The sequence below is a fragment of the Sciurus vulgaris genome, assembly GCF_902686455.1.
Source record: "Sciurus vulgaris genome assembly, chromosome: 17".
NCBI classification, from domain to species: domain Eukaryota; kingdom Metazoa; phylum Chordata; class Mammalia; order Rodentia; family Sciuridae; genus Sciurus; species Sciurus vulgaris.
Genome location: NC_136478.1, coordinates 1,167,419 through 1,185,679, shown reverse-complemented (window position 1 = coordinate 1,185,679; position 18,261 = coordinate 1,167,419). Strand labels below are relative to the sequence as shown.

The window sequence follows — 18,261 nt, the reverse complement described above, 5'->3', positions numbered from 1 at the left end:
GAGTCTGTTTTCTGTTGCTCTATCAGAATGCTTTATACAGAAGAGACTTATTTAGCTGTCGGTGGCAGAGGGTCAGCGGCAGAGGGTCAGCGCTTGTTGCAGCCTCAAAATGGCAGGAGTGCAGGTCAGGCAGAAGTCACAGGCAAGACAGAGGGCAGTTCCCAGGCCAGCTCGGACTTCTGTAACCGCTCTGGTGAGAACCACCCCAGCCTCTTCTGAGGGCAAGGCACCCAGGGTCCTGTGGACACCCCACTAGGGAAGCTTTTTTTGATGGTACAGGGGATGAACCCAAGACCTCATGCAAGCTAGGCAAGCACCCTGCCACTGAGCCACACTCCCACCTGATGCCCCATATCACAAAGGCACCACCACACCACCACCCTGGGAATCAAACCTCCAATGAGTGGACCCTCTAAAGAGGGGTTCCCTCTAGAGAGTTCAGTGGTCACCTCTAAACTCCTCTAGCACACATGGTGCCATGCAAGGCAGGAGGGCTGGCATCAGGAGATGGCTCATGAGCGTGAATGCCACCACAACAAGAAAATGACCAGGGACCGGGCACTGGTGGCGTGTGACTGAGGACCTGTAAATACTGGGGTCAGAAGCACTTCTCATTGATGTGCTATGGTTTCAGTGAGAGACGGATGTGATCCCAACTGTATCTTAAGGGCAGAGAGGCTGGTGAGTAGGGTGAGCTGGAGCCAAGGGGCGTCTCCAGGCAGGAGACTCCTGAACAGCTGCCACCACCTACAGTGTTCTTCACCAGGGTTCTGCCATCGAGAGTGGCCTGTAGTCCAGAGTGGAAAAGACTACCTTGTCGTATAGTCTGGAATGTTCTCTAGTCCACCTTGTCTACAGCCTACCTTGTCTGTAGTCTGGAATGCTCTGTAGTCCACCTTGGTCTACAGTATACATTGGTCTATAGTCTAGAATGTTCTCTAGTCCACCTTGGTCTGCAGTCTACAGTGGTTACAGTCTACACTGGTCTATTGTCTGATGAGACCTAGGGCCGTCATAGTCTGTGAACCAGAACAATGAGAGGGAATCGGAGGAGTCTCAAACTTCAAATAGGAACAGAATGCATGAGACAAATCAAGTTCCTGAGCATTAGGCTGATCGTAGCAATTCATTCAAAAATCCTGGGAAGGTGAACTAATCTCTATGATGGACAGCAAATCATTAGTTCAGGACCTGTTGCAGGGTAGGAGCAGGGGTAAAGGGCAGGAGGAAACTTCGGGGTGTGGGCACGTCCATTTATGGTCTGAGGTGATGGTTCTGCAGACACAGCAGGTGCCAAAGCTCCTCACAGGGTCCCTGAAGTGTGAGCAGCTGAGCCTATGTCCGTGTCACCTCGATAGAGCTGCCTTGGAATGACAGGAGGCTCTGCCCTGAGGTAGGGCTGAGAGAGGGGTGGGACCTGCTTACAGCTGACTTACACTTACTGACCGGGAGGAGTTCTCCCCGCTGCCTGGGATTGCTAAGTGCCTCATCTCTCTGTCAGATAGCTCGTCCTGGCTGAGTCACTACCTAAAACTAGCTATTCCTCAAGTTTGGAACCAAAGTGCACCCCGCCAACCAGATACATCCACAGTGGAGTGGGATGGAGCGATCGTGGGACACTGATGGGAGGCTTCCTCCTGGGTGTTCTGACGTCCACGTCCCTGTTATCCACCTTTGAGGTCAGGGCCTGATGCCAAATGAAAATGTGGCCCCTGTTCCAAACATGTGCAGAGCCATGTGTGGAGGCGCGCCCTGGGCCCAGCTCCTAGGAGACAGGCCTCCAGTGTGAGCCCAGCTTCGGCAGCATAGCCAGCCCATCTCAAGAAAAGAAAAGAAATTCTAAAAGCATGACGAATTTCAAGATGGCAGAAGCAGGGCTGGGTGGGGCACGGGCCCTCTTATGAAATTGCTTCTGTCAAGACCTTGACCTGTGACCTCCTTGTGGCCACTCTCCTCCCCTCTGAAATGACTGGGATTTCTTTCGGCTCTCCCAGAGTGGGTCCTTCCACCTCTGGTTTCGCTCAGTGTCTGTGCTGAAGTTGGGATCCGTGGCTGACAGCAGAGCCTCGATCAGTCCCCTGCCTCTGCACTCAGCTTCCTGCCTCGTCCGTGCTGTGGGGAGAGCTGGCCAGCTCTGGGCAGCAAGGGTCAGCAGGTGTCCTCTGCTTCCCTTCTCTCCATGGGCAGAAGGGAGTGGCAAAGAGGAGGACTTTATTTCTAGGTTCTGAATTCCTGTGTTTATTTTTTTAATTTTTGCTTAAGAGTTACAATGTCTTGGGGGCCCAAGATGGAGTGTGGGGTGAGGAGGGGTCCTTGCAGTAGTGCCCACTGGCGGCTGCTGTGGGTGGGCCAGGAAAGCTCACTCCTGGGCAGGAAGCCCGAGAGCCCTGACCTTGGGCCCCTGCCAAGGAGGAGATGGCAGGCTTTGAGGTCTGGCTGAGAGTAGGCACGCAGGCTGGCTGTTTTGAAAGAGCAGGAGAAGGAAAACGAATAGCTCTTTGGTTTTTTGACTGCTGGAGCCACTTTAGAAATGAATACCTGCCTTCCTCAATACATGAAAGCACAGAGGGAAGAGAAGCAGGCCACAGGGAGCAACCTGGATAGTGAACGAAGGTTCCCTGGGGAGCAAGGGTCCAGCAGCATCACGCGGGGCAGAGGATAAATCCACCCGCTGCTGACCTTGGGAGAGAATGGGCCACACAGGGCAAACTTCAGGAAGACAGGCAGGAAGAAGAAGGCCCTGGGAAGCTGAGGCACCCAGCCAGAGCTCAGGCCTGTGTGCAAGAAGAACCTGTCCTGCTTCCGGAAGAGAGCTGGGAATGGGGATCCTGACCAGAAAGCAATCTTTTAAGCTGCTAGTTTTAAGCTGCTAATTTTAAACTTTTATGCACAAAGAGGCCTTAAGTCTGTCCACCTGTAGGATAGAAAGGTGTGGGAGAGATCGAGGGACCACTTAAAGGGTTTTGCCGTCCTTGGAAGAGCCAGCACCTCTCGCAAGAAAGGGCATGGGAGTTCCTGTCTCTGGGTGGAGGCTGTCCATGGGGAGTCGTCTCCCGTCACCAGGCCACCTGAGTCGTCCTCCGGTGCAGCGGGGCACAATGAAGCGCAGCCTACAGTGTGCGGGCCATGTGCCCGGCATGGGGAGAGCCGCGCCAGTGTGCTGTGCTTCCTGGATGCTGGGAGGTGACTTGAAAGGGAAGCTGTGAGGGCCGAGGTGTGTCCCGCCTCACCTTCCCAGCAATTATGACCCCTTTGGCCCAGAATGTGGCTGCACTTGGAGACAGGGCCCTACAGAGGCCACCAAGGCAAACGGAGGCCATTAGGGCAGCACATCAGCTACCTGAGATTCAGTGCCACCTGAACAGTAGGAAGGAGAACACAGGACACAGACACACGCAGCAGGAGTCCAAAGGACACAGGGAGAAGGTGGCATTTACACAAGGAGGGAGGTCCTGGAGGAAGGCCTGACTTCAGACTTCTAACCTCAGAAGAGCAAGGAAACACATTTCCTCTCACGCTAACAGACACCATGACACCTTGATTCCCCAGACGCTGAGGATCCAGAGCCTGGGCCAGGTAACAGGAGGCCCCTCCTGAGGCGCTCCACTGCTCCCTGTGACCCAAGCCCACCCTGCTCTGTTCTGATGAGTCAGCTTGCATTGCCTGCTCCTAACCAATCCAGACCTGGGCTGGGCAAGTGTCCTGCTGCTAGCCGGTCTTTGAGAGGCTGATGATAGTGCTGATAGAAAGGGCTCAAGCTTCTTCTTCCTTTTTCATATTGAGACAGAGTCTTGCTAAGTTGCTGAAGCTGGCCTCAAACTTGCAATCCTCCTTCCTCAACCTCCTGGGTAGGTGGGATTACAGGTGTGTGGCACTGCGCCTGTGTAGATCCTACTAATCAAAAGCAGAAAGACCAGGACCATGAGGCAGAGGGTGTGTGGGGAGTGCACTGAGCATTTATTGAGTGCCCACTGTGTGCCAGGCACTGATCTAGACTAGTTTCTCCAGTGTCAAAGTCCACTGTCCAGAGGTGGATGCCAGAACCTGCCTTGGGTATCCTTTCCAAATCTGCTTTGGGATTTATCAGCTTTCTGCCTCTGCCCTTGGGCCTCCCTCTGTTCTCATTCCCTCCTTGGCCTTTTTCTGATTTCTCAAGCTGTCTTTACACGAGATCCGGAAGGTTCACAGTTGCTCTGGATTTCCTCGGGATTCCTTTCACTCCCTCCCACTGCGCCTTCTTTCTTTTCCCTTTTCTTTTTGGTACCAGGGATTGGACCTAAGGGCACTTAATCACTGAGCCACATCCCCAGCCTTCCTTATATTTCATTTTGAGACAGGGCCTCGCTAAGTTGCCCAGGCTGGCCTTGAAGTTGTGATCCTCCTGCCTCCCGAGTCGCTGGGATTACAGGCATGGGTCACCTTGCCCAGCTTCCCACTCCGCTTTCTGTCTATCGCACCTTCTTCTCCCCTTTAACCAGGGAGGAAGAAGAGGGCCACGTGAGAATTTCAGAGCTCCAGAATGTTTTAGCTGGATCTGTCAACTCCCTTCCCATGAGTCCTCCTGGCCGTCTCACCCCACTTTAAATTGGCTGGCCCCAATTTAAAGAGCAGTATCTGCTTTCCTAGTCAAATTCCCTAATTCTGACTTCAGAGTGAAAGGAAGTCTCGGAATGTCTTACTGAGCACAATATAACTCAGGGAGGGAAATGACAGACTCTGAAGCCAAATCGCCTGGGTTCAAATCCCAGCCGGCGGCGTGCTCACTGTGTGACTTTGGGCACAGTGTTCCTAACCTCTCTGTGCTGCAGTTTCTGCCCCTATAGGGAGGGGTGAGGACAGTCCCTCTCCAAGGGGTGACAAGGCATCTGAAGAGTGCCTGCCACTTGATCTGGTGAGTGTTGGTTGCTGTCAATCCAAAGAGCTCTCAGGTGAGGGAGGCTGGTTGCCTTTCAGAAGGAACAGTGTTCACTCAGGAGATGGGCAAGCAAATCGCCGCTTCCTGGCTTCCTCCAGACACCCCCACTCCACACCACTTCTCCACAGCGGGGGCTCCAGGCTCCGCCCTCTGCTGCAGCGCTCTTCTGCAGAAGCCCTTTCCTCTACCCGGTCTCCTGGACAGCGGCTCTGGGGCTGGGTCCCCACGGCCAGGATGAGCGCAGGAGGCTGGCTCGCCGGCAGCTCTGGGCTGGGGGTGTCTTTGCTCCAGGGTCTGGAGTTCTGAGCTGAGGTGTTCAGGAGCCACTGGCTCTTCTGCTCAGGATTGCATTACTATTCGGGGATTTTAGTGCATCCATGTGAGTTTGAGGGCTGTTTTTTCTAGTTCTGGAAGAAAGTTATTTTGAGGGGAATCGCACTAAAAGTGTAGGCTGCTTCAGGGAGTGAGGCCGTCTTAATAAAAGGGATTCTCCCGACCCCTGAACACAGGAGGTCTTTCGTTTCCTGGTGTCTTCTGCAGTTTCTTGCCAGAGCACGGAAGAGAAATTGGTCTTGTTACCAAAAGTTTGTTCCTTGTCCCTGATGCCAGTCCAATAACAAGGACACAGTTTTGAGAAAAAGGAAAAAAGTTTTATTGCTTTGCTAGCAAAGGAGAAACACAGGGGACTCCTGTCCCAAAGGCTGTGATTCTGCCCGTCAGCAGGAACAGGGGCTTTTAAAGAGGGACTCAAAGTCTGCACTGCACTTTTAGGTGGTGAGGCCAGAGTCTGCCGCAGGGCTGCCGGGCACAGCCGTTTCTGCTACAGCCCTTGCAGCTGGGCGGCAGGCAACGCCTGCTGGAGTCCATTTGGCAGCAGACTGCCAGCAATTTTTCTGCAGTTCTTGCCTTGCAAACTTGAAGAATGAAGTCCACGGACAATGGAGAGTGAGTGAGAAAGAGTAAGATTTATTCCAGAAGAAGAGAAACTGGGCTGTCATTGGTGGAGGGTCGCCCCTCGAGGGTGCCGGGCCAGGTGCTGGGCGGGGTGCTGCTCAGCGACTCTGCTAGCCAGGCGTGGAGGAGGCCCATCCTGCCGGTCCCGACACTTAGGTAATCAGGTGTCTGGAAGGCGACTGTTCAGTGGGGGGCCCACCCCTTCTGACTGCTGTGCCTCTGGCCACTGAGTTTGGGATTCTCTGCGACTCCCGCTGGATTCTGAGGCGTTGCTGCCCCAAGGTCGGGAAGTCTGGGATGTCTCTACAGAGCCTCTAGGTGGCCGTCTGCAGCATCCTCTGCCCGGAGAAGGCTCTGGGTCCCGCTGCCCGAGCTCTGCTAGTGTGGTGCTATCTGACCACCCCACCGATTCAGTAGTTCAGGGACATCAAGACGGCAAAGGTGGGGGTCATCGTAAGACGGAGGTGCGTCATCCTGTCCCGTCCCGAGGGCAGCTCCCAACGAGGAGGACTCCTCACTACCGCAACTCCCAGCCCAAGTCCCGTGTTCTAATTGAGCAAATATGAAGTGACCAATGGGAAGAAATGGGGCAAGATCCTTGGCCAGGTGGAGGGGCCAGACAGCTCCTGGGGGCCTCCAGCTGCCTTTTCTGCTCCTCTTTCACCTTCTTTCAGTCAGTCTTTGCTCTACCTGTCCTTCCGTGTGTCTTGCTCCATTCTTTGTTTGGATGCCAGGAACACAGACCCCGGCTGGACCCCCAGGGGTTCCAGAACCTCATCCGTCAGTCATGATGATGGCTCCTGCTGTCCCGGCTCCCAGAGAATGGAGGGCCTGGGCTGCGAGCAGGAGGGGGCTCGACCACTCTCCCCCGGTGCTGGAGGCGACAGCCTGTCTCCAGCCCGAGTCCCTTCCCTGTCATCCTGTGGCAGGGCCGTAAAGTTGTCACCGAAGTGCAGCAGATTCCTCTCCAAGACTGAGGGAAAGGCAGCTTCGACACTGGCCCTCCCTGGAGTTTCTAAAAGGCCCAGTGTGACCGAAGCGCCCGGATCCCTGTCTTCCCTTCCTTCTCTCCTTGACAGCTACTGTGTGCCTCTCGCAGATCGGAGGCAGCTTGGGTTTGTTTTCTGAAACAGGCTTTGGTGAGAAGTGTAGCCTCGTTTTGCATTTTGTAGTCTCAGCGTCCGACCTAGATGTCCACAGTTGGTCTGCCCTCGACATCCACAGTAGGTCCACCCTAGATGTCCATAGCTAGGTCTACCCTAGGTGTCCACAGTAGGTCTGCCCTGATATCCACAGGAGGTCCACCCTAGATGTCCACAGTAGGTCTGCCCTGACATCCACAGTAGGTCCGCCCTAGATGTCCACAATAGGTCTGCCCTGACATCCACAGTAGGTCCACCCTAGATGTCCATAGCTAGGTCTACCCTAGGTGTCCACAGTAGGTCTACCCTGATATCCACAGGAGGTCCACCCTAGATGTCCACAGTAGGTCTGCCCTGACATCCACAGGAGGTCCACCCTAGATGTCCACAGTAGGTCCGCCCTAGGTGTCCACAGTAGGTCCGCCCTAGGTGTCCATAGTAGGTCCACCCTAGACATTCATAGCTAGGTCCACCCTAGGTGTCCACAGTAGGTCCGCCCTAGGTGTCCACAGTAGGTCCGCCCTAGGTGTCCATAGTAGGTCCACCCTAGACATTCATAGCTAGGTCCACCCTGACATCCACAGTAGGTCTGCCCCGTGCTTCTTTGTGCAGCGCTGTTTTGCAGTGGCCTCTGGAGACACCCATGATGTGTGCCTGTGGGCAGCTCCACAATGCCCGGCGGACCCTGCTGCCTGGCGGGCAGGGCACCTACAGGCAGATGCGGTGCCCACCCACTAAGCCCCACTGGCTCTCTATGCCGCCTGCTTATTCCTAGGTTCCAGAAGGCCCGCATCCTTGGTGTGGAACCTATGGGCTAGGGGACCGACGGGCTTCCAGACTTCCAGGCTTCCGCTCACTCCATCTGACAACAGAGGCCATCGCTCTTCCCTCTGCACAGACACCAACACAGGAAGCTCTTCAAGCTGTTAGTGGAAGTCAGAAATCCCCAGAATTGGCATTTTTACTCAGAGCGAAACCTCACTGCTGCCTGTTGCTCTCCTTAAAGGGGCAGGCCCACCTCCCACGGCTCATCTGCCTCCTCCTTCTCAGTGATGGGCAGGGCTGGTATCTTGAGCTGTGAAAGTGAGACTGAAGCGATGGCTTCTTCCTTACAGGAGTCACCGTCAGCCTTGCAGAGGAAACTCTTGTCCCGCCATGCGGTGCCAGGTCCTAAGTCCCGCCCCCAGGCACTCCCTGGGAGGAGGAGCTTCTTGCAGCCAGGATTTGGTGGTCAAGGAACTGCAGGGAGGCCCAGGCTTTGATGGAGGTGTTCGAAGGGACTTTCCCTGTCTTCTCTTGAATTCCAACACAGGATTTTTCCTCTATCCACAAAGAAACTTGGGTACATGAAGAACTCAGTCACAGTGAGGCATGGTGGCCACACCTGTAATCCCAGCGGCTCAGGAGGCTGAGGCAGGAGGATCATGAGTTCACAGCCAGGCTCAGCAACTTAGTGAGATGCTGTCTCAAAAAATAAAAAGGGGGGCTGAAGTGTGGCCCAGTGGTAGAGTACTTGCCTGGCATGTGTGAGGCCCTGGGTTCAATATTCAGCTCAGCACCACCTATAAATAAAAAAAATAAAAGATCCAGGGCTGGGGTTATGGCTCAGTAGTACACCACTCACCTAGCATGTGTGAAGCACTGGGTTCAATCCTCAGCACCACATAAAAATAAATAAAAATAAAGATGTCCACTTGCAACTAAAAAATAAATAAATAAAAATTAAAAAAATAAAAAAGTAAAAAGGACTGGAGATGTGGGTCAGTGGTTAAGCACCCCTGGGTTCAATCCCCAGTACCAAAAAAAAGGAAGAAAACTCAGTCACCACAGAAGGGCTCAGGTTCAGGCTGGGAGAGGGACTGGGTGTGGGTCAGTGTGGCCTCTCAGCTGCCCCAGCCTGGCAGCGAGCTGCTCTCCAGACTGTCGTGCCCTCCAAAGTCAGCGCGGCCTGGAAACTTGTGTTCCCCGCAGCTCTGCCAGAGAGCTATCCTTAGCCCGGGGCAGGGGCCAGGGCTGGACTCTCCCAATATAGATAGTAACTAGGGGGCTATTTTCAAGCATGGAGAGCAACCCGTGGAATATTTCTGGGCCAAAATGATATTTATAGAATCCCCTGGGCTTCTGGAAACGAAGGAATGATCTTAGTGCCTCTCTGGCACTGGGGAGAGGCTTCTTTCAACAGAGATGGGCATTCAGAGGCCGCTGTCCCCACGCACCTGTTCCAGGGGGCAGCCTTGCTCTCGGCCTGCCCTGACTAGGAGCAGCAGGCGGGTGGTGGCCGGAGCATTCTCTCTTCCTGTTCCTGCCTGCCGGGCACCCCCCTGGCAGAGAGGACTGGGGACCCTCCGGCAGGACGAAGACAGACCCCACCACACAGAGCTCCTTAGCCAAATTTCCACCGAGTTTTTGCCTCTGTGTCAACCCAGACAGGCTCCCCCAGACTTCCCGCCTTGGATAGTGGTTCATGGAGGTGCTTGGAAGTGGCCTGGGAAGGAGGGGATCGTGGGCCGTGCAACTGGCTGGGAAAGGAGCTGGCAGGGACCCCAACTGCCACCAGGGGAGAGCTACCACACAGCTGCACCCTGTCCCGCATGTGGGAGGAGAGATGCCCCGCCGATCCTCACTTAGGAGGTGTGGGGAGAGGGCTCCAGAGATCCAAGCTTTAAATAAGCATCCCAGGAGAGTGTGCTAGCTCTGCCAGGCAAATGAGGAGGCCTGGGCAGGCATGCAGCTGCTGCGTGCTGGGTGACTGCATGGGCACAGGTGTCTCAGGTCTGGCCGCTGCAGCGGCCTAGGTCGCTATGTGGAAAGTCTCTTCCATTCATTCCACATCAGCTCCCTGGCAGGCGCCCATGCTTTTCTACCCCTCTGCCAACCCGCCCTGCGCTACCCCTGCCCTGCGCCAGCCCAGATATAACCGGGAGAGCATTTTCCATGGGTGGGTACTGAAGGGAAAACATTCTACTTTATTTTAGGCCTGTGAAATTCCCTTCCTTCATATCCAACAGGTGCAACTGCCTCATTTAGACGTGGGGGTCCAAAAATAGAACACAATCTACACTATAGCTTCCTTTAGGCATCTGAACGCTATTTTAAAAGCGCCTTCCTGCAAACAGCCCAGGCCCCGTTGGTGGGAGCTCCTGCCTCAGGGCAGGCTTGGGGGGCTCTGCCCGCAGCCAGACTTAGCAGAGGAGGGCCAGAGGCAGAGTCCTGTGCTGGCTCCCTTTCCAGGGCCCAGGTGCCAGTCCTTCCTTCCCTTTGCCCTGACGGGGATGAAGGTGACTCTCCCAACCTTTGAAGTTGTTCCCAGTATATCCCACCAGTCAAGACTGACCACCTCCTCAGACCTTCCCTAGGCTCAGGGGGAAGAAGTGTCAGACTCTCCCTGTTCCTCAGCTCTAAGCAGGACCCTGGTGGTCCTTGGGGACCCCTGTGTGCTTAACACTGTTTGGGCTGGTGACCCCCAAAATCCACACACTGAGGTCCCACCTCTAGCACCTCAGAATCAGCCTCTACAGGTCTGTGCAGACGTCACTGACTGAGACAAGGTGGGACCCAAGTCCAGGGACTGGGGATCTTACAAGGACAGAGGCCATGTGAAGGCCGAGGCAGGGATCAGGGCTGCTCCTACCACATAGGGACAGTAGGCCACCAGCCACATCCTGAAGTTATGAGAGACCTGGAACCAGTTCTCTCACAGCCAAAGGTCACCTTGACCCAGGACTTCTACCCTGCAGAGCGGTGAGGGAACACGTCTTTCCATTTGGCAGTCCCGGCCAAGTGGGGCACCCCCCACCCCATTCAGCACCTCTGCATGGGAGGCTAGGGGAGCCCCGGCCCAGGGCTGGGGATGAGCGTGGCCGTCAAGGAGACCTGTTCCCCGCTGCTGTGGGCCTGGTGCAGGCTGTGGCTCTGGTGCTCATGGCTGGTCTACTCTCTCAAGATCACCCTTGAGCCCAGCATCAAGTCACGTTTTCATGGGATGTGTCCGAAGCTCCTCAAAGGCCGTCACTAAACCAGTCACCCCAAACCCTTCAGGCTCTGGCCAGCAGAGCCAAGCTGAACCTGAAGGTGGGAGTGCCCAGGCTGGATGCTCGCTGAGGGGCTGGAGGACGAGGCACTGTGCGTGTGGTCCCAGCAAACCTTCCTGGATGTTCTCTCATGTGGACGTAGGCTCCTCCAGGCTCAGGTGAGGGGAGCCTCTGCTGCTGGCCAGGTGGCTTGTTCCAGGGCAGGACAAAGGCCCCTCACCCCCATCCCAGAGCCAGAGGTGGAACTGTTGGTGGCAGGCCACCCTGACCAAGAGCAATGGGTTCCCTCCAGGGAGCCCCAGCCCACTGCCCTCCGTGGAGAAGGCGTTGGGGACTCTGCCTCTGCTGGACACCTCAGGCCTCCTTGCTCCATTCTGCATGTCACCCCCGGGGTCCAGCTGGACCCAGGCAGACCTCTGAGAGGAGCCAGAGCCTGGACTCTCCTGTTTCAGGGATGCCATCCAGCCAGAACCCACCATCCGGGCCCTGCTCCCATTCAGATGCACTTCCTGCAGCCCCTCCCTCACCGTCCATGCTACTCCAAGAGGCTCCCATGGTGGGTCTCCTTTTCCTGAGAAGGCACTGTGCTGTCAGCTGGTGGGACCCCATAACATTCTCCGTGCAAGGGCTCAAACCATCCAGAATCCTGCTGCCTGGAGGTGTCCAGAGTTCACTTCCTCTGCAAAGTGAGGGGTTGGGGAGACCCAAGACTTCAGAGAGCACAGGAGGCAGGAGTAGGGGCTCTTTATTACCTGCCTGCTCTCCCAAGAAGACAGCACAACCTCAGGCCAGCTCTCACTCTGAGCGGGTCAAGTTCCGGTGGCAGGGATCAGGTGGGCCCCAGATACCCGTGTCTCCTGGTCTTGCACCTGCATCCTAGGGGGTCTGCGAGGCAGGGAGGGTGTGCATGCACACATGTGCAGGTTTCCCTAGACTCCAAGTCATGGTAGGTGAGAGGCAGCTGTGCCCACCGCACGTCAGCACCGCTCCCCTGGAGCTGCAGAGGGGCTGGGCAGATCTCGTATGGCAGCAGGGACCGTCCAGCACCAGCGCAAGGGTCTCACTCTGAGAGCAGGAGTAGAAACCAGGCCAAGTCGAAACCGGAAGTGTGCTTCCCATGTTGACGAGCGCCTCCCCTGAGTGAGGGGTCCCGGGGTGGGAGGCCAACTAGTGACCCTCCCAGGCTTCCTGGTCCTGGCTGGGCCCCTGCCCTCCAGGGCCTACCCCAGCTGTCAGGGGGCTGCCCAGAGGGTTGCTGGCCTCCTGCTCTCAGATGAGGGCGCTGAGCCCCACCACACCTCTCAGGGGCCAGGGCGGCAGCCGGCGTCCTCATGCCGTGCCAGGAGGGACATGCGGGAGAAGGTCTTGGCACAACTCTTGCACTGGTATTTCTTGGTGCCAGAGTGTGTTTGCAGATGGGCCCGGAGGTTGGAGCGGTCAGCAAAGGCCCTGCTACAGTGAGGGCAGGAGTAGGGCTTCTCACCTGTGGGAGGAAGAGAGGCCAGATGAGTGACCACAGGCCAGCCCCATGCCACAGAGGGTGATCAGTGGCACGGTGTCTGTGCTCTCTGTGAGCAGCCTGCTCCTCCCTCCAAGCAGCCCCTTCAGCTGAGGGCCCCAGAAGGAAGCTGCTTGGCGCTGGAATGTCACCCACGGGCCAGGCCGCAGCATCTGAGGCCCTTCCCAGGGACAGAGGCCGCGTAGGGCTGGCCCTCACTGGCTCCCCCAGAGCCTTCCCTGGCAAGGGCCCCGGCTGCTCAGACCTGGCCATCACTGGAGGCTTGGGCATCTCTTCCAGGCCTCTGGCCAGCAGAAGGTGGGAACCACTGTCTTCCAGCCAAGGCCAGGGTGAGGGCAGAGCAGGAGGGAGGAGCATGGTCCTCAGGAGGCAGCGCCTCCAGTCATGGTGACCAGGGACGGGGACAAGGTCTTTCTGTTGAAACCTGGTTCCCAGGATGACCTAGCAAATCCCAGGGAGGGTCTCTGACCAGCCTCTGCCAGTGCTAGAGCCTTGTGGAGTGTGTAGCTGCCAGCTGGCAGGCCCTGGGGGCCCTGAGCACCCACGCTTCTGCTGGCCAGAGGCCACGCAGGTGGGCTCCCCAGAGCATCTCTGCCCGTCCTGGCCCGTGAGACTCTGCTGACCTGGTCCTGATGTCCCCTGGGCTTTCTCTCCCCTCCCACTGCTTCGGGTCCTGGAGGCCCGGAAACATGGGTAAGCGCCCATGGAGGCCCTGCCCTCTGTCCAGTCTCATGTTGAATTGTGTGCCCCCAAGGGATGTGTCTTGACTCCTGCAGCCTCAGTGGGAAATAGGGCCTCTGCAGATACGATTGAGTTAGAAGGAGGCCCCTAGGGTGTGCTCTGACCCCACAGGACCCATACTGGTATCTGTACAGAGGGAGACTTGGACAGACACACACGGGGGGCTTGGCTGAAGACCCAGGCGGAAGCAGGGTGACGCCCGAGGCCAGGAGCTGAGAGAGGCAGGAAGCAGCATCCCCTAGAGCTTTCAGGGCAGTGCTGCCCCGTGACGTCATGAATGCAGCGTCTGTCCAGCAGGACTGCGGGAAGGTACTGACTGGATCTGGGCAGCTGCAGGAGGGGCTGTGCCAGGCAGGCAGAGGCTGCACACGCACACAGCCTTCCTGTGAGTGAACCACGCCACTCCTATGTCCCAGGCCCAAGCCCAACCAGACCCTTCTTGGGGCCATCGCCCTGACTGCCTACCCGTGTGGGTCCGGATGTGGCCCTGGAGCAGCCAGGGCCTGGAGAAGGCCTTGCCACAGAGCTTGCAGATGCAGGGCAGCGTGTGGGTGCGGATGTGCATCTTGAGGGCACCCAGGCTGGCATACTCCTTGCTGCAGTACTTGCAGGTGAAGGCACGCCCGGCCTGCAGGTGGCAGTGCAGCTGCTGGTGCCTGGCCAGGCCGGCCAGTGTGTGGTAGGGCTTGTGACAGTGGCTGCACTCGAAGCCCCCTGTGGTTCGAGGAGTCCCCTCGGCCCTAATCAGTTTGTCTGGAGCCCTGTGCCCATCCGGGTGCAGGATTGGGGGCCACCGTGTGGGCAGCACTAGCAGCGGGGGAAGGTTCAAGTGGTTCAGGCTGTCTTTGAGGGGGACACTGGGAGCTTGACCAGCCCGAGGTCCTGCCCAGCTGACTTCCGGTGGATGTGACTCCGAGGTCCCCCGTGATTCCTCGTGATGTGGCAGGAGAGGCAGGGAGATGCAAGCGATGGCAGGGCGGCCATCCTGGGGGCTGGGAGGTGCACTGGGTGTGGAGGCAGCCTCCTTGTCTGGGGGCTGGAGTGGTGCCACCAGCCCCCTACAGGCAGAACAGGTGCCGTCGCCTTCTGGAAGGGCAAAGGGGAGAGAAGGTCTGGTGAAGCCTGAGTCCCCAACGCCATCTGCTTTCAAACTCACATACGTGCCACCAGCAGCCGTCAGGAGGAGAGTGCTGCCCAGGACCAAGACGCAGGTGCCACACAGGTGGTGGCGACTGCAGTCAGAGCCCAGACTCACAGGAGCCTGGGTCTAGGGAGAGGTCCTGTGTGCTCTGAGCCCCGGGCTGCAGACACTCTGGGGAGCTCCCGTTACACCCGGGGGTGGTGGGCAACAGCCTGGCCAGCACCCCAGGCTCCCACGCAGCAGCCAGGGGTCAGACAGTTGGCAGCTGGGTGCTGTGTAAAGATCACCCCTCCCACCCCCACAATAATTGGCCGCCAGTCACCCCACCATCACCCCATGGCGTCTCCTAAGTGCATCATGATGTGCTGTGCTCCGCAGCCCCCGCAGCACTGGGCAGCATGTGCTCCCTGCTCTGGGAACATGCATGAACACGCTTGGCGGCCCTCTGGCTGGGCCCTCAGCCCCTGCCTTGTTAGGCAGTGGCAGACCTACTCCTGGCTTGGCGGGTGCTAGAGCTGTGGCTCCTATATGGAGGACCAGTGTGCCACGTGTTTGATCCAGATAATGCCAGTTGCCCCAAATAAAGAGGTTCCTCTGCAGGTCAGAGGTAGTCTGGATTCCCTGAGGTCCTAATCACCAAACATCCCTCCACCCATTTCTTTTTCCTATATGTTGAGATGAATCTCTGGCCCCTCCTTTGGGTAGAGAAAGACAACCCACAGACTGTGAGAAAGTATTTGCAAATCAGATATTTGATCAGAAACCAGTGTCCAGAATATATAAAGAATGTCTGCAACTCAACAATAAAAAGACAAATAACACAACTTAAATGGGCAGAAGATAGGAATTTGTCCAAAGAAGACACACAGGTAGCAAATGAACACATGAAAAGATGCTCAACATCATGTGCCATCAGGAGGACGCACAGAAGCCATTTCACACTCAGCAGCATGGCGAGAATCAGGAAGAGGAAAGAGGCAGAGGAGACGAGTGTGGGCTTGCCCTCCCCTGCTTCCCCACTGTAAAGGAGCACCGGAGGCTTCCGTCCTCCCAGAGAAGGGGAGGACAGTGACAGGTTAGAAACAGGCAAGAGATGAAGTCCAGTTGCACGGGACTGCCCGCTGTCCCTGCACTGAAGTTTGTCAGGGCCTCTCTCCAGGAGAAGACCCTTTCCCTAAGGCTCTGTCTGAGTCTCAACACTGCCCTGTCCTGACTGTGGACCCTGTGGCCACCTCAGAGCACAGGTCAGAGGGCTCCAGGTGAGGGCCAGGGACTGTCCCAGCCAGAGTCTTACAGGTTTCCTCTTCTGCTGTGTTGTTCATTCTGCAGTCAGGTTCCTGGGAGAAGGGGGTTCTGAGTACCCTTGTGGGTTCTGGGGTTCCCTGAGTGCTCCATAGAAGTACTAATAGAGTGGGGAGCCCAAACCTCCACATCTCACCTCTTTTCTGGGGTGACATCCTGGCAGGAAGATGGTCACAGGGGGACATCTGACCCTTGGGGAGCCAGGAGGAGGAGGAAGGAATTTGTTGGGCAGTGAGAATATCCTCAGACTGTCCCCACTGGACCCTGCAGGGAGCCCAGAGGAGCACATTCAGATGATAAGGCAGGTGCATGGAATGACCCTAATGACCCTAAACAATGGTTTTAAGCTTTTATAACTATGACCTCAGGGAGGGACGGGGAAGTGCTGGGGAGTGATATGAGTCAAACTGTATTTATGTTGTGTGCATGCACGAATCTATAACAACAAATCCCATCTATATGTACAACTGTAATACACCAATAAAAATGTGGAAAAAGAAAATGAAAATGAAACAACCCAAAGATCAGTAGAGGGAAGGAAACAGGGGAGGGAGAAGGGAAAGGGGAAGCACTGGGGACGGACACAGGATAGATTAAGTTCCATGCTTTTATGATATTCAAAATGAATCCTACTGTCATGTATAACCAAAAAGAACTGATTGAAAAACATACAACTCTAAAAACGACCCTATGACCGGGGCGGGGGGAGTGTAGTTAAGTGGTTGGCACTTTCCAGCATGCTGGGGGCCTGGGTTCCATTCCTGGTACCGCAAAAAAAGAAAAAAAGAAAGGCTGGACCAATGGAAATGAGATTCCTATCATTTCTAAATTACATCCACATATGTAAGTTGGACAAAAGTTTGATTCACTGTGAGCCCTGCACCCTCATACTTCTATTTTATTTTTTAAAAGTGTTGGTGACTCCTTAAATTGATTTCAAAATGCAAATTGGAAGAGCACTATGCTAGGTGGCACCCCCTGGTGGCAGCCTGGGTGACTGATCCAGGGGACACTCCCCTGCCCCAGGCACAGGAACCGGCTCCCATAGGTGAGGGGTGTGGCTGGGGGTCCTGAGCTCTGGAATGCAACTTGCAGGGGGTCCTCTTCCAGAGAAGCTGCCCACGGGTGGGGGCCACTCTGACAGCACAGCAGGCTCCTCTGAGGGGCAGGTCCTCCCTGTGTACAAACCTCCAGGCCCTGCGCCCTGTAGGCAGGAACAAGTGGACACCTGAGTCTGTCTGGAGCACTGTGGTCCCTTAACCCAGCCTGTGCCCAGAGAGCAAAAAGGTTTCTGGGGTGAGGGGAGGTCTGAGGAGGGAGACCATCAGAGGGACAAGGAGGCTGTTAGAAGACCCGCTGAACAATGAGGGCAGGGCCTCTGCACCCCAGGGAGCACAGGAGTCCCCTGAGCTCAGGACCCCAGCCAGGATGCTGTGGGGATCCTCCCTGGGAAGCGCCAGATGGCCCTCCGTCCTTCCTCCACCATCCCAGGGCAAGTTTCGGGACTTTGGGCGTCTGTGGGGCTTTCCCTGGGTGGGTGGTCACAGCACCTGGCTGGCCTCCTGACCTTCCCAAACTTCCTTCACAGGGAAAATGACTCTAGGGTCCCCTTAGCTGGGGTTGTAGTGTGGAGATGGATGCCCGTCCACAGGGGAGAGCTCCAGGGAGACCTGGGGGCCCCCGAAAACTTCTCCAGGTGCGGGGAGAGCCAGAGGCACCTCTGGAGTGGCCAACGCACCCGTGGGCCACCTCCCTGTGGGCAGCCCCGGTCCTTGGCCGGGAAGGACTCCTGGGCCCCATGTGTGCTGGAGAGTTAGTTCCTTCCCCTCTCACCTGGGACAGGTGTGGCCCGCTCTCAGAGACCTCCCGGCTCCCTCCCGTCCCGCAGGGGCGAATCCTGGAAAGGGGCGCAGGAAACCAGGCAGCCCCTACCTCTCTGCGTCTCCAGCTGTCCGTAGTTCGGGACTCTGTGGCTGGGGTGGGTTTTCACCAGGAAGGAGCGCGGCATGGTGCCCGCTGGGGCGGCGGCCGGGGCGCTGGAGGCGAGAGCGGTCTAGACTGCAGCGTCCGCGGCGCCCGTGGGCAGCGCTGTCGGCAGGTGCGGGAAGGGTCAGGCTCATTAGCATAACGCACCGCCTCGGCCAACCAGCGCCCGGCGCGGCGGGGCGGGGCCGCACCGCCACGCCCAGGACAGGTGCGCGGGCGGGGCCGGGCGCGCGGCCGCCGGTGTCCACTCTACGGGACTTGGCTGGCGCGCGCCGCGGTCACGCACGGACCCTCGGGGCTGGCCACCCACTTGCGTGGCTCAAAGGACAGAGTTTAGGGTGGTGAAAACCGGCCGGGTTGCGGTCCACACCGCGCGACCCCGGGCCTCAGAGGACTGTCGCCGCACAGGTTACACCTGGCCACCGCCTTCCCTGGTTCGGTTCTCTCCAAACGGAGCACAAGCCCTGTGCTGTGCCCAAGGCTGGCCCACCTAAGCCGCCACAGCAGGGACCGGAGTCAGCGTGGACAGC

At 57.1% G+C, this 18,261-nt stretch overlaps 1 protein-coding gene across 1 annotated transcript; it reads right to left on the bottom strand.

Moving 5' to 3' along the window:
* Positions 1-9,196: 9,196 nt before the first annotated feature.
* Positions 9,197-17,820, bottom strand: SNAI3 (snail family transcriptional repressor 3). Its single transcript, XM_079119640.1, has 3 exons — positions 17,678-17,820; positions 13,768-14,388; positions 9,197-12,525 (listed from the first exon to the last, which is right to left on the bottom strand). Exons 1-3 carry the CDS (start codon positions 17,751-17,753, stop codon positions 12,344-12,346), a joined length of 879 nt encoding a protein of 292 aa, XP_078975766.1. The 5' UTR covers positions 17,754-17,820; the 3' UTR covers positions 9,197-12,343.
* Positions 17,821-18,261: the final 441 nt, after the last annotated feature.

Bases quoted from the DNA above. Each gene is read 5' to 3' on its own strand.
- SNAI3 (XM_079119640.1), bottom strand. From the start codon at position 17,753: ATGCCGCGCTCCTTCCTGGTGAAAACCCACCCCAGCCACAGAGTCCCG. The intron at 14,389-17,677 runs GTAGGGGCTGCC...TTGCCCTTCCAG, and splicing joins ACAGCTGGAGACGCAGAGAG to AAGGCGACGGCACCTGTTCT. The intron at 12,526-13,767 runs GTAGGCAGTCAG...TTCCTCCCACAG, and splicing joins CCACATCCGGACCCACACGG to GTGAGAAGCCCTACTCCTGC.